The following is a 15,615-nucleotide window of genomic DNA, read 5'->3' as shown; positions in this document are numbered from 1 at the left end:
GATATCCGCCATCACTTTCTAAGAGATCATGTAGCCAAAAATGATATATCACTAGAAGGTGTAAGACCCGAAGATCAATTAGCGGATATCTTCACTAAACCGCTAGATGAAGCTACATTTTGTAGATTGCGGAACGAGCTCAATGTACTTGATTTTAGTAACTTCACAAAAAAATTGAGTTTGTGTTGTCCCTTGCATTCATTGTAAAATACAACATGTTTAATTTGTGGCAATGCATATAGGGCTTGTCTAACATGGTTAAGATAACCGCCGAAAAGCGTGTGAAGAAGCTTAACCTTGGATCAAACTTGACAAGCAACTAGATTTACTTACAAGCATTACATATGCATGAATGTTGTTTTGTCGTTTTGTTCCATTTGCCCTCTTGTTGCCTACTTTCTTAAAGAGAATTATAGCCTAAGGCAAAATATTTTGAAAAATATGAGGGTTTGAGAGAGGTCACTCACATCAGTCCCAATTGGTGTTTATTTGGATCTTATTCAAGTTGGGACTTGATTGGGAACAGGTAGCGCGAAGGTATGTTGAAGAATTGCTGAAAAAGGTGCACCGGACGCTGCACCGGACGCTGCTGTCCAGCGTCCGGTCAGTTCACAGGAGGTGAACTGCTGTTGAAGGAGTGACCGGACGCTGCGTCTGTGCGTCCGGTCAGAAAGGGCTCAGCGTCCGGTCGATCGGAGGATGACAAAGTTGTACTGACCGGACCCTGCCTGCGTCCGGTCAAGGACCACCGGACGCGTCCGGTCGCGATTCCAGAGGATTTGGACCTCTCTGGAATCGACCGGACGCTGGGTGGTAGCGTCCGGTCGCTACCACCGGAGCGTCCGGTCAGTGGATCTCGCGCGTCTTAAGGACTCTTTTCCCGTTTCCTTCTCTGTCACGTGTTGGGGGTTATAAATCCGGATCTCCTTTTCTCCTTTGACCTCAGCCCGAGCCGCCGCCGTACCCTAGCCCACGCGCCACCAAGCCGCGCCGCCGCTGCCTCGCCGGAGCCGCCGCCGTAGCCACCTGCGCCGGTCACTTCGCGCCCGCGCAGCCGTGCCCTAGCCCGAGCCACCGTCGCAGCCGCGCGCCACCACGCCGTGCCCTAGCCACGCGCCGCCACTGCCCAGCCGCGCGCCACCACGCCGTGCCCTAGCCACGCGCCGCCACAGCCCAGCCGCGCGCTACCGAGCCCCGCGCCAGCTCATCTCGGAGCACCGCCCGCGCCACCTCGCCTGCTCAGCTCCTCGCCGGTTTCCTCTCGACCAACCTCGCCGGTCACCTCGCTGCCCAATCGTTGCCCAGGGCTATCCTCCCATTTGATTGGTATGGCAATCTTTGTATTTCAATCTTGATCTCAAATTGTGATCTCGATCAATTCTAAATACATTGATTCCCCATTGCATTCAGGGCGTTTGACCTAACCCTAGCCGGTTCTGAGATCCCCCGCGTGACAACTTACCTCTTCTCGGTTCGCGGTTCGTCAGGTAGAAAGCCATACGATTCAATTTCGCATCTACATTGCTTTCTCTATTAGGATTTCGCAACTATTAGATATATGGTATTTATTTGTATATCCATCTATTCTATCGTGCAGCGAGTCGGTTCCGTTGTGTTTCGTCTGGCAGTTGGCAGTAAACTCGGAGCCAAGCTCGCGAGTAAGGATCGAGGCCAAGCCTCGAAAGCGGCAGATTGACAGTTGATCTTCATCAGCGACAGTTCACCATCTTGTCAGCTCAGATGGCTCGCACCAAGAATGTTGGTGGTGGCCCAGGCGATGATGATCGGAGGCCCCCGCCTCGTCAGCCAGCCGGATCCAAGGGCAAGTCAACCAAGCAAGTAACATCCAAGAAGCGCAAGTACCCCGATGCCGAGACAGCGAGAGCAGCAGCTGTTGCAGAGGCCGCAGAGCGTGCAGAGAGAGGTGGTACCTGCAGCGGAGTTGTTATTGCAGATCAGCCAGTTTCACCCGCACTCAGAGCTGCGATTGAGGAGGCTGAGCGTCGTCATGGTAGTCCAGCTGGGACTGCCACGTTGGCAGGACGACGGGTTGCCATTGAGGAGGGTCCGTCAGCACAGCAGCAGCCCCCACCAGCAGAGCCTCAGCCAGCCCAGGAGACTCAGGAGAGTCAGGAGACCGAGCCGGCACCTCAGCTACGCCGCTCGAGTCGTACCAGTGCTGCAGTTCCACCGAGGCCAGTGACACGGCGCAGGGGTTCACGTCCTTCACAGGGTCCGCCTCCAGTGGTTCACCTCGACTTGAGGGCCGCTACAGCCAGGCAGGTTCAGCAGCTGCGGTTTGTGGAGTTTGAGGTTTGGTTTCCCCCCAGGAGGGATGAGAGAGCAGCTGAGGGGTTCTACACGCCACTGCATGAGGATTTCTACAATGCATATCTTAACAGTGGGGCAGTGTTCAGATCACAGAGGGTCTGTCAGATAGAGTCCATTGTGGCAGCAGCCGGAGAGGGCATTCGGCAATACTTGTCATATTTGCCAGGACTGTCAGATCTGATTGGACGGACGGGGATATATGTACCATCTTGGGTCCGTCAGCTTTATGCCTCGCTCTATGTTGATCCTCATCACAGATTCATTCACTTTGCCTTCAACGGCAAAGACCACAGAGTGACTAGTGGCAGAGCCAGGGAGATACTGAGACTACAGGAGCAACCCATAAAGATGCATGAGGTTTGCTATGGACAGCAGGGACCTCCCAGGCGTCCCCATGGAGGGTTGGTGCCCCCTATAGACTTAGTGCGGCATTGCTTCAAGGAGCCATTTGGTGAGGGGTCGAGCAGGAACCCCAGTGACTTGACTCCTACAGCGAGGATTCTAGAGGCCATCATCAGGAGGACACTGCTTCCCAGGTTGGGATACAGGGAGGGCCTGACTCGCTTACAGCTCTGGCTTCTCAATGCCATCATGCAGATGACAGTGTTTGACATCTGGGACCTCCTTCTTTCTGAGATGGAGGATACTATCGCTGAGGGATTCAAGGGTCGCAGGCAGCTTCCCTATGCTCACTGGATCACCTTCCTTATTCGCAGAGTTGTGATGGATAAGCCCCCTGGCATGATGGATGAGTATACAGGTGCCACCACAGAGTTCCCAGCTTACAACCTGTCACAGCGGATCAGACACGCCACTCCTCAGGCACCCAGTCAGCCTAGCCGTCGCCCCGACGTGCCAGAGTCTGCAGCTCAGCAGGATGAGATCATCAGAGGGATTGCAGCTACTGAGGAGGCGGAGCTAGAGGCACAGCAGGAGGTGAGCGAGTACAGTGATAGCTCCGACGACGACTACCAGCCTATACCTCAGATGCCTCCACGCAGACACGATGCAGAGGCCGGTAGCTCCAGTTCTGCTCCACCTGCTCCACAGACAGACCCCGCTCTCATTGCTATTCTTGAGCGGATGCAGCAGGATCAGACACGACAGGCACAGGAGACAGCTGCCAACTTCGCACAGTTTCAGGCTCGTCAGGACGAGTTCCAGCGGCAGCAGCAGCTCCTTCAGCACCAGCAGCTACTAATGCAGCAGCAGCTCATGGGATTCATGCAGCATGTAGTGACAGCTATTGGGGTCCCAATGCCACAGCCTTCGCCCCAGCTTGCACAGCCTCCTACCACTTCGACGACTCCAGCAGTACAGCCCATCGGGCTTCAGAGTCAGGGACAGCCTCCAGTTCAGTTCACGTCACCTCCAGTACAGGTGTCCCAGTGGTTAGCCTCACCGGGTGTTGCCCCGCAGTTCACGCCCTTTCAGACGGGCTTTACACCAGAGCAGTCTTCCTCGCTGTTCGTGCCTGAGTCGTCAGTCTCCAGGAGTCTTGGAGCATCATTCAGCGAGTTGACCGGCATGCCTACTCCGCCTCACATGCATACTGCCGGTCCGTCTACAGCAGCTCCAGCTATCATGACCACTCAGAGGCTCCCCTCGTCTGTCGCCTCGTCAGATCCTACGACAGACTTACTTGCAGCGTCACAGGCAGCACCAGCCCCAGCTCAGACCCAGACCGCTTCAGCGACACTTCCTGCTTCAGAGGGTCAGTCAGTTCAGAGCTCAGGATCTGATGATGATGGCGCCCAGTTCCATCTTGCTCCACGTACTTCAGCGCCCGACTCGTCCGCTGCAGCCCCGCCGTCCGACCCTTAGGTTTTGGTGTTTGACGCCAAAGGGGGAGAGGGTTTGAGTATGTAGACTTAGGGGGAGCGAGTTTTAGGGGGAGCTAGTTATCTAGTATTAGCTTATTATATACATTTGGAGTTTTATTTGTGTGATACACTATTACTTATGCATTCGTGTGTTTACTTTCATGCATACTATTATATATATGTGATAGTGCTATCTACGTGGTTGTGATATTTGACATGTGTGATTTCTACTTCGCTTTTCTATATGTCATATCACTTGTGATTATGCTCATTTGCGTTTGCTTCCGCGTTTATACTTCGAAGCAAATGAGCTTTGTTATTTGTACTCATGCTTAATTCATATCCTTTGAGTACATTGTGTTGGCTTGGGTCATATAAGCTTGACTAACTCTTTGTTCTTATTGACAAAAGCTTATATGAACCAAGCTCGTCAAAAACCTCACTCCATAACATACTCGAGGTAGTATTGTCATCAATCACCAAAAAGGGGGAGATTGAAAGCATCTAGGCCCCTAGTTGGATTTCGGTGATTAATGTCAATACAAGATTACTATGACTAACGTGTGTTTTGCAGAGGCAATTAAGTTAGGTCATGGTAATGGAGATCGATTGGGCAATCGAGGTTGTCATGCCCCTACGATGGAAATCGTTTCGGTTTTCAGAGGATGGACGACAAGGTTAAGGATAACTAGTTCTAAGTGTCGATTGGAGTTGGAGAGACACTTAGAGTAGTTTAGGACTTTGTTTTTCCTTTGGCCGTACTATGAAGGGGGGTATGAACGGGTAGCTTGACCTAGTTGAGTCTAGTGAGTTAGGTGTGGTGCACACTTGTTAAAACTAGCTCTAGGTAGCTCCTATGAATGCCTAAGATCCTTTGGAGCAAACTTCATTCACATATGTTCGAAAGTTGAAAGTGAATGGAGGGTCAAACACTGACCGGACGCTGGCTCCGGTGCGACCGGACGCTGGCCGCAGGGTCCGGTCAGTTCGTTTGACTGAGGTGGTTAAGTCTGTTGTGACCGGACGCTGGAGGGTCGTGTGACCGGACGCTGAGAGCTAGCGTCCGGTCGACTCCAGTAAGGGTCCAGACTTGGAAAAGTGTGACCGGACGCGTCCGGTCAGTGCGACCGGACCCTGAGGGTTCAGCGTCCGGTCGAGTCCAGTAAGGTTCCAGTAAGGGTTTTATGCGACCGGACGCGTCCGGTCAGTGATGACCGGACCCTGCTAGCGTCCGGTCGACTCTTTAAATACTGGTTCGCGGGTAGAACTGACCGGAGCGTCCGGTCATCACGACCGGAGCGTCCGGTCACCCCGCAGAAGCTCATAACGGATAGTTTTTCAGGCTGCCTTATAAATAGAAGCTCCACTCGTGAGTGGAGTTACTTTTGCTCATTCCAACAGCTGAGAAACACGTTTGAGAGTGCCAAGAAGAGCAAGGTCCTAGTGAGGTGTTTGTGATTTGAGAATCCAAGAGAGTAGCCTCACTAGCAAATCAAGAGTAGCAAAGTGTGCATCCATCGTCTCATTAGGCTTCGCGTGGTCAAGTGAGAGTTCGTGCTTGTTACTCTTGGTGATCGCCATCACCTAGACGGCTTGGTGGTGATTGGGAGTTTGGTGTTCACCCGGCGGAGCTTGTGGGTGACCCAACTCAAAGTTGTGAGCGGCTTTGGGTGATTCGCCGCGACGGAGTGTCGAAGAATCAACCCGTAAAGAGCACTTGATCCTTGCGCGGATCAAGGGGGAGCTACACCCTTGCGCGGGTGCTCCAACGAGGACTAGTGGAGAGTGGCGACTCTTCGATACCTCGGCAAAACATCGCCGCGTTCCTTTCTCTCCCTATTTACTTTGAGCACTTACTTTGAGTATTTACTTTAAGCAATTCAATACTTGTTTTACATCCATAGAATTGCTTGCTTGAGTAAGGTTGGAACATAGGTGGTGAGTTCGTTGTGCATTAGTTTGATAGAAATACTTTTCTAGGCACAAGGGGTTAATTGGGCTATCCGTAGGATTTGTTTATTGCAAGAGAATTTCGAATTAGCCCAATTCACCCCCCCTCTTGGGCATCTTGATCCTTTCAGGTTCGATGTCAAGATCTCCCATGGCATCAGCGAGGCTTCGGCGAAGTCCGTTGGACTCCTTGTGCTTTGATGAGCTCAACTATGGCATTAGGTGTGGCTATAGGGGCTCGACCGAGGGTAGTCATGGTGGTGGCTACTCGACGGCGATGGCGAGCCACGGCGAGGTGGTTGTGCGCCCGATTAGGGCCAAAAGAGGTGTCTTTCCTTTGATTAGAGTCATGGGTAGGCTAAGGAAGGCAGCGTCTATGACCAATTCGTGTGACAGAGTCTGCTCTATGGTGGCGGTCATGATGGAGCTCTGGCGAGTTCTTGTCTCTAGGGAACTTAGGGGTAGGGTAGGTCCTAGGCTCTTCCATCTACATAGCTATGCTCGTGGGGTGACGGTGGACACCATCGTTCCCTCCTCATGTCATGAGGTAGCCGGAAGTGGTGGGAATGCTGGTGGCATGGTGGCGGCTTGGGAGCATGGTGACTCTAGTGGGGCAAAGACGACTAGTGGCTCCAAGGCTCTAACAGGCCAGCCACCTAGGCGGCTTGGCTCGTGAGGTCGTGGCGATCATCGTCGGCCTATCCCCGATCTTCAAAGCAACCGGGATCAGCAAGAACACGGCGGTGGCATGGGAAGTGGTGGGTCCGGCGAGGCAGAACAAGGCCAGTAGCTCCTAGGGGTCCTCTCCTCCTTCTACCTAGTGCGCATCATCTCCCTCGGTGAGGCAAAGCTTAATGTGGTGGTCTCTTTACCTCTACCGGCTCAAGGTGGCCAGAACAGGTTGGTGGCATGGTGGACTTCGGCCATGGAAACCATAGCAAGTGCGACGTGTAGGTGCTGGCGTTCCTAAGCACTAGTGGCTTGACAAGGCCAGTCCTTGGCTCATGTGTGTGTGTGCATGTGTGTAGTGCATCACAACAGCGAAAAGACCGACCTTTGGCCCTCCTAAGGGGGAGAACATGGCGGCGCAGGCATGGTGTGTCCATGGTGGGCATAGGCTAGCGGCGTAGGAGCTCACTGTGGTGGTAGGGTAGGTAGGATGGTGGTACGGTGGCGAGTTGAGGCCATGGCGAGTCGAGCAGTGCAGGAAGAACCATGAAGTCATTGTAGTCGATCGGGGCAGCGTCCTCTGCTTCGGTGACTCCGGCGGTTCAGTCCTTCTCCTTTCCTCTTCTCCCTCCTTTTCCTCCCTTCTCCGGACTTAGGCATGCTAGGTGGGTAGCCACAGAGTGGCGATGGGCGATGGGAGAGCGCTAGGGCACCGGAGGAGGGGTTCTTATAGCCGGGTGGTAGCCATGGAGCATGGCAGATGGTAGGGAGAGGTAGGAGGCCACGTGTAGGGTGATTAAGCCCCCTAGGATAGGGTTTTTGAGGCACGTGGGGTGGTTGCGTGCCCGCTGGCGCTCCCAATTCTAAACCCCAGCAGTCAAAATGGTGAATGGGGTGGCATCAGTAGTGTAGGGCCACGGTGGCGATCTTAGCATGGTGCGGTGTGGGCTAGTCGAGGCGCGGGGGTACCATGGAACGCGAACATGGCATCTATCCATGTGCCCTCGCCCAATGGCTTGAAAATGGGCGACCGGGATGCAATGCAAGGCATTGGCGGGGAAAAAGCAGAGGAGGGGAAAGGTGGGGGATGATAGGCGGGTCTCACCCATCATCCACAGGGGGAAGGAGACGGCATCCATGTCATGATGAGGCATGGGCATGGGCCATTGCTAGGCGACGCGGCCACGCACGTGCGAATGCAGGCGCGGGCGGGGTGCTAGGCCATGTCTACTATGTCGACGGCGACGGGTTGGCTTGCTTTGGCCTTTTCTCATTTTCTCCTTTTTCTAAACCCTTTTCTATTTCCAATTTCCATTCTATGCTATACCTTGGGCTCCTATGCATGTATACATGTGTTGCCAAGCATGTACACATCCTTATGGGGTCCACTAGGGGTCAACTAGGGTATTGGGGTCAATGCCAAGGGTTGGCATCACACACACAAGTTTGTTAAAAGGTTTACTTTATTTTATTTCATCACAAAAAATCATGAAGAAGCAACTCACAAGTTGTTTAATATGCAAATGCTTAATCATGCTAACTTGGGATCTACTTGTGCAACTACAAGGGTGGTTTCCAAGTATGCACACTCACCATGCATGGGTTTTGTTAGAAAAAAATTTTAAGTTTAGATTTTTGGTTCTAGGAAAACCTGGGTTGTTACATGACCTATGTGGTAAGTATTCTTGTAGTTGCATCGTATTATTGCATCATGTGCATTTTTGTCATGAGCATATGCATCGAGCCAGGTCAGTGAGAAAGTCATATAACTATTCCGGAGTGCTCTTGAGGCAGGTCGGTGAGAAAGTTATATGACTATTCTAGAGTACTCTTGTGGATTATGTCATTGGCTATGGTCACGACCATACCGGTACAACATCGTACGTTGCAAGAGGAGGGGTACGATGCAGCTTCATACCTTGTTGGTATGGAGATCGTGGACATGCATATGCATTGCATTTGCACTCTTTGAAGGTTATGTGTATTGAAGTTTTATGTTGGCATGAAGTGGATATGAGGAGGATTATTTCTATTTATATGAGGAGTATTGTTTCATTTATAATACGAGGAGTATTGTCTAATTCATGTATGGAGGTACTTCATTTATTTTATATCACATCCTTATTTTCTTTATGGAAACTTTGTTGGATTAATAATCTTATCATGAACCTTTTATGTATAATAATGACATGTATTCTTCTATGATTAAATTGATGTCTAATTAAATGAATGACATGTTTAGACAGTTTGCTTGCTGAGATCTATTCTCACCCCATTATGTTTTTCAGGTGCTTGATTTGGATGCTTTGGTTGAAGAGAGGGAATTAGTGGCACATCTTCACTGTTTCACCCACTATTAGAGATAATAAAGATGTTTTTGGCATGCTATAATAAACTAGTTTATTAGTCATGGAGATCCTTCATGGTGTAAAGAAAACATAGCGATGAAATTTATCTTAATCATATTTTTGTTCTTATCGTTGCTTCTACGTTTACTTTGATAAATGGGTTTTGATGGAGTTTTCACGCTCTGGCATGTAGGAAGGGACGTTAGTAACATCTTGGGCTTTTGTGGCACCTAGGGTGTTACCGTTGGTATCAAAGCCAGTTTTAGATTCTCCAAAAATAAGGATTAATTTAACACACTTGCACATATAAGTTGGGTATGAGTTTGTTTATCATTGCATATACTTTGTTGTTACTTGTTTATAATTGTTTTCTTAGTCTATGAATCGCATGAATTTGATGTGCTTGCCTTTTTGTGTTTATCGTGGTTGTAGCTATGCCTATTGAGATTGAGATGTTTGCTTTTGCTTAACTTTCCTTGATGTTTATGTTATATATCATTGCTAATGTTAATTTTGAGTCAAGTGCAAATTTTATTGGCTTTGTTTACATAACCTTTATTTGGTTTTGCCATATGTTGTATATGGTTAAATATGATCTATAATATGTATGAGTTATCCTTACAAACATATACTTGTCTAGTTTTTGCCCCCATGTTGTTTGTTCCTAACTATACCTTTAAAGTGTTGTAGTTTGTAGTGCTTGAGTAGTGATGATGGTGAAATGTTCTATATGTTTTTGTTGATAGCAAAAGGATTTGGAAACATGTAAAGTAGCTATAGTCTCATAGTGCAGATGGACGGAGTGGAGGGCCCCCATAATGCTTTTTCTGCACTACTATGTGAGGATTGCCCGAGAGATAGGTTGCGACCCAACTATCCATATTTGAAGAAAATAGTGGAATGACGGGTGGATTGCCCCCCATGCCGTGCACTCTAGCTAATTTTCTCGACATAATGATTGGTGGATTGTTGTGTGACTTGCCCTATATGTTGGTCAGAAACAAATATTTGAGCTCAAAATGACTTACCTAGGTTCAATCTAAACCTAGGGACTTGCAGTTTTGGAAAGGTTTGCTAAAGGTACGGGAGGATTTCCTGAGGTGTGGGTTTTTCAAAATAAGAGATGGCTCGCAAACCAAATTTTGGGAATACACTTGGGTAGACTCTACAGCCCTAGAAGAGCAATTTCCTAGCCTATACAACATAGCCAATTGTCCGCACAACCATGAAGACGGTCATGAATCAAGTGCCTATTAATGTCCCTTTTCGCAGAGCGCTAACTGAGGATAAATGGATGGCTTGGCTTAACTTAGTAGCTAAAATAGCCAATGTTCAACTTTCCAATGAGAGGAATATTTTTAACTAGGGCCTACATAATCATGGTCACTTCTCTGTACAGTCAATGTATGCGTACATGATAAACCAAGGTACTCTCTTTACTAATAAATTCATTTGGAAATTGAAGCTTCCCCTTAAGATAAAAATCTTCCTTTGGTACCTCCAAAGAGGTGTTATCTTAACAAAGGATAATTTAGCTAAGAGGAACTGGACTAGTAGCCAAAAGTATTGTTTCTGTGATCACAATGCAACAATAAAGCACCTTTTTTTATTGTTGCCATGCGAAAACTATTTGGAATATTGTTCATATTGCTACTGGGTTAACCCCACCTAGATCTACTACTCACATGCTTGGAGGCTGGCTCACGGGCATGGGGAGGGAGGATAAAACATAGATTTTTGTGGGAGGTGCTATTATTATTTGGGCAATTTGGTGTACTCGTAACGACATTGTTTTTGAGAAAAAAAATATTTCTTTTATGCATGCTATTTTTAAAGGATCATATTGGTTGCGATTTTAGGCGCTCCTACAACATGAAGATAAAAAGGGAGACGTTTCGATGTGCAAGCAAAGCGTTGGAGGTTATCGCTCTAGATGTGTTTGCCAAGAATGAATGACAAAGTAATCATAGACTTTGCTTATGATTTTCTCCTATTTGAGTACACAATTTCTCTATATCTTGGTGAGCAAATAAGCTAACAACATTGTAATACTTGGCTGTATGCGGTCTCGGAGGCTGGAATTTTTCCGTTTTCTAAAAAAAATATTTGAAAACTCTGAACAAATTAAAATTAAAAAACATAGAACTAGAAAGTTTCATATCTCTTCGAGTACATTAACTTAGGTTTAGGTTATTTCTCCATCCGAGATTAATTTGAAACAATGAAAAAGTATAAATTTAAAAATTATTAATCTTAAAACTAAATTTTCAGGCCCAAAATGATTTCAAATGATAAGGTTATCAACTACAAAGTTGCATAACTCTTCGTGTACTTCAATTTAGCTTAGGTCATTTCTTCATCCAAAATACTTTTTTAAAATCAACAAAATAAATTTCAAATTCTAAAAACTTAAAACAGAATTTTAGAACACGAAATGATTTTAAATCAAAAAGTAATCAACTACAAAGTTTTAAATCCGGCAAAGGATCATCGAATTCCCTTATAGGCGGAGTGAGATTGAGTACCATCTATTTCAATAACCAGTATATAATTTAAAATGAATGACAGTTGTCATCCAGCAAAGGATCATCGAATGCCCTTATAGGCGGAGTGAGATTGAGTACCATAAATGCACGTATTTGTTGGTGATGCATGCATGCACCCATGGACGTACGTCGTCAACAAAGTGGATCCGATGGAGTTATTTGTAGTCCGCAGGTAGATATGGGCAGCAGACAGGGCAAGGGGTGATCAACTTGGAACGGCATTAACTCTATGAGACTGCAAAGCCGGTGCCAGATTTTGGTAGCTCCTTCATCACTACTAGCTAACAGCGGCACTTAACTTCTGCCAATGCTTGGATTCAGCAGCTCGATCCTATATAAACCCAGGACGGCTCCTTCTTCATTCATCTCCATGAATCCACTGGTACCTAGTTAATTCTTGTGATCTAGCCGGAAGAACAAGCCAAGCTTTCCGTTTGCCATGGGGGCTCTGCCTCGCTGCCTGCTTGCTGGCATCTGCGCCGCCGTTCTGTTAGCGGCAGTGGTCGCCCATGGTGCGGAGCCCGAGACGGCGTCAATGGTCGTTGGCTTGGCCAAGTGCGCCGACTGCTCCAGGAAGAACATGAAAGCTGAGGCGGTATTCGACGGTGCGCTGATATAATTTATATATATGCTACTGCCCTCCTACCATTTTTTAGTTTTGCATTTTTTCTGGGCAAACTTATATATTGTTTGGTTCCTTGTTCAGGCCTTCAAGTGGCTGTCAAGTGCAAGAACGCCGACGGCGTGTTCGTGACCAAGGCCTTGGGCGAGGTTGACAAGTCCGGCGCCTTCAGCGTCCCCCTCGCGGCTGACCTGCTCCGCGAGGACGGCGAGCTGAAGCAGGACTGCTTCGCACAGCTCCACAGCGCAGCCAACCAGCCATGCCCCGGACAGGACCCGTCTTGGATCGTCGGGCCAACCAGCGACAGCCAGTACGACGACGACAAGATGAAGAAGACCTTCGTCGCAGTCGCCGGCAAGGTGCACTACCCATCCAAGGAGTGCGCCTCTGCGTTCCTCTGCTACCATTTCTTCAAGAAGCACCTCTTGCACAAGAAGCCCATCGTGATTATCCCTCACATCCACAAGAAGCCGGTGCCAGAGTACAAGCCGCCGACAACGACGACGCCTGTGCCGGTGTACCACTCGCCCGTGCCGGAGTACAAGCCACCCCACCCGACGCCGACTCCGATCTACCATCCTACAGCTGAGCACAAGACCCAGAACCCTGAGACGGACCCTGAGAAGTTCAAGAAGCTCCTCCCCTTCATCAAGAAGAACCCCTTCTTCTTTCCCAAGGTCCCCAAGTTCCCTCCGGGCAAGGAGGAGATCAAGGCGTAGAAAAATGGGTGAGAGACGAAATGTACTCCGTTCGTCTGCATCTACTGTTCTGCAGTGTCTGCTTGCATGGATTATCATTACCACTTTTTGTTTCTTGACAGTCTTTGTCAGCTCTCATAGGCCAGCTGGCCTCCCGCTAATACAAATAAAACTTTTGTTCTGAGCACATAAACCTTGATGAAACATGAATGCGATTATTTGGTGTAGGGTTTCTGGGTTAGGCATGACTTATATATGGTCGATCTGTCTCACAGACATATTTTTTTTATATGTAGTACACATGGTATTTAGACTGTGCTTGCGAAGGCCTCTGCATGCCTTTCTAGTAGTGAAGATAGAAGATTTGGTGAGATTTCACAGAGTGTAGTCTTAGTTCATATTTCGGAATTGAGACAGCCCTCTGCCATACTACGCAACATGGTTGAATTGGAACCTACAACTACAATGGGACATTGCTTGCTCTTCAGTACTAAGGTAAAACGCATTTGTAAGTTGTCATATGGAACCGAAACCTAGGTATATAAATCGCCAAATGGGACAAGCCTGATGGGCTGGCACGGGCACGGCCCGAGCACGGCACGGCACGAGCACAGCACGACTTTTGGGCCAGCACGATGCGGCACGATGTTTTTCGATCATTCGATTCTCTCTAGGTGAATCCCAATCATTGGATCAGCAATGAGTATCATATATAAAGGTGACTTCCTTTGAAACCCCAATTCCCCTCCCCTGCTTCCGCCGACTCCCGAGTTCTGAGTCCGTCCGAACTCCCGTCCCCTTCACACGGCGTGGCTTCCGCCGCCTCCCCTGGTCATGCCTACGGACGCCCACCCGCCTGCCTGCTCCACCCTCTTCTTCCCCAGCCGCTCCACTCCACCTACATCCTCCCTGCGACCCTGCCTAGGATGGTCGCCGCTTCCAGCCTCACTCTCGGCATGATGTCTTGCGCGAGGCGCGGCGGCGGCGGCGCAGCAGCTTGCACATCGGCATGGCGGCGGCGGCGCGCATCCTCGTGGTGGCCGCGCTCGACTGTAGCGGCGTCGATTCGATCCTTGGGTGGAGCCAGGCTTGTGGAAGCATGCCGGGCCACCGTGCTCGTCGGCACGGCACGGCACGGCAAACATGCTATAGGGTCGTGCCTAGGCCAAGGCTTCGGCACGGCAGCACGATGCAGCACGGCACGACTATGCAATTGTGCCCAAAAATGCCGTGCCCAATAGTGCCATGAATGGCAGTCCTCGTGCCCCTGCCGTGCCGTGTGGCCCGGTTCGCCATGTATACCTGACTGTGTAAATAAAAAGGAGTGTCATTGTAGCATGCAGAGAGTAGAAATGAAATTCACTATTAAATTGAGCATAAAACAACACTTGACTAGTACTATTGGTAGAGTTAATAATCTGAAAATCAACAACTTATCTCTGACCCTTTCACGTCCCTGACTACTGTACAACTTACACTGATAGTACTCCATGTTCCAACAGTTCAGAATAGCAAGCTAAGCAACGTCTAAAAGATATGTGTTGACACTCAAAAATGCCCCGAGGTGGATTATAGGCATCTCCGACAAGTTATATACATCATATACGTGTTGCACTACCACAAAACAGAATAGCCTTGGAGGTTGAAAACCCTCAAGCAAGGAACGCAGTAAGACCGCCAAGGAAATAACTCCTGGCAGCCAACAACACTCGAGGAAAGACCGCCAAGGGTATAGAGTTAGGGAAATAGCAATTACCTTGAGGGCCGGCCGCTATAAATCAATTCCTTGAGGGTTGAGCCACCATGAAAACAAATAAGTGGTCAGATTTTCAACACCGTCAAGGAAATGTAACAACACCTAAGTATATATGTTTCCTTGAGTGCTGATGACACCTAAGGAAATGTAGCATATATGTTTCCTTGAGTGCCGATGATAGCCAATGCAAGGAATGTAACACTCCTCAAGGATGAATGTTTTCTTGAGTGCCAATGACACCCAAGGTATATATATACCTTGAGGCCCTCAAGGACATACATAGGGAAAAAGAGAAATAATCACATGTTTGTTATAACTGGGAATCCAACTCGCGACCTGAGATTTCGAATGGAACTCACTTACCACTACACCACGATGTCTCTTGTGACTAAGTGAATGTTTCTTTCTTTTTGTTTTCACTTTAGTGGATCATGTAATGAATATTAGGGAGCCTAAATAATTTCAAATCAAAAAAGTTTGAACTGAAAAGTTTTATATCTCGTCGGGTACTACAACTTTGGTTTAGGTTGTAGCTCCATCTAAGGACATTTGAAAGATTCGAAAAATTTGAAGTTCAAAACTCTGAGAACTTAAAACATAGTTTGTGGACTTCAAATTATTTCAAATAAAAAGTCATCAACTACTAAGTTGTATATCGCTTCGGGCTCTACAACTTTGATATAAACTTTGCCTGCATACGATATTAGTATGTTGCATGTTAGTAGCTTTAAAACTAACTAGGCATCTCAAGCTAATTAAGTGTCAGTATGCATTCTCTACTGCATGACAACACAAAATTATACCTTTTGTGGGATTAATGTACAAAGAAAAAAATGTATTTCATTCCACAAACATGTCAATGGAGGATTTGT

General features: G+C 48.1%; 1 protein-coding gene across 1 annotated transcript; it reads left to right on the top strand.

Annotated features, from left to right (window-relative positions):
* The first annotated feature begins 12,037 nt into the window (after positions 1-12,037).
* On the top strand, positions 12,038-13,179 carry LOC136490930 (proline-rich protein 4-like). The gene is made up of 2 exons (XM_066487129.1): positions 12,038-12,272; positions 12,374-13,179. Exons 1-2 carry the CDS (start codon positions 12,107-12,109, stop codon positions 13,006-13,008), a joined length of 801 nt encoding a protein of 266 aa, XP_066343226.1. The 5' UTR covers positions 12,038-12,106; the 3' UTR covers positions 13,009-13,179.
* The last annotated feature ends 2,436 nt before the right edge of the window (positions 13,180-15,615 follow it).

Source organism: Miscanthus floridulus, chromosome 1, assembly GCF_019320115.1.
Source record: "Miscanthus floridulus cultivar M001 chromosome 1, ASM1932011v1, whole genome shotgun sequence".
NCBI classification, from domain to species: domain Eukaryota; kingdom Viridiplantae; phylum Streptophyta; class Magnoliopsida; order Poales; family Poaceae; genus Miscanthus; species Miscanthus floridulus.
This window is presented reverse-complemented; position numbering and strand designations above follow the sequence as displayed.

Excerpts from the sequence above, each read along its gene's own strand:
- LOC136490930 (XM_066487129.1), top strand. The coding sequence starts at position 12,107 with ATGGGGGCTCTGCCTCGCTGCCTGCTTGCTGGCATCTGCGCCGCCGTT. Across the intron at positions 12,273-12,373 it reads AGCTGAGGCGGTATTCGACG|GCCTTCAAGTGGCTGTCAAG; the intron begins GTGCGCTGATAT and ends TTCCTTGTTCAG.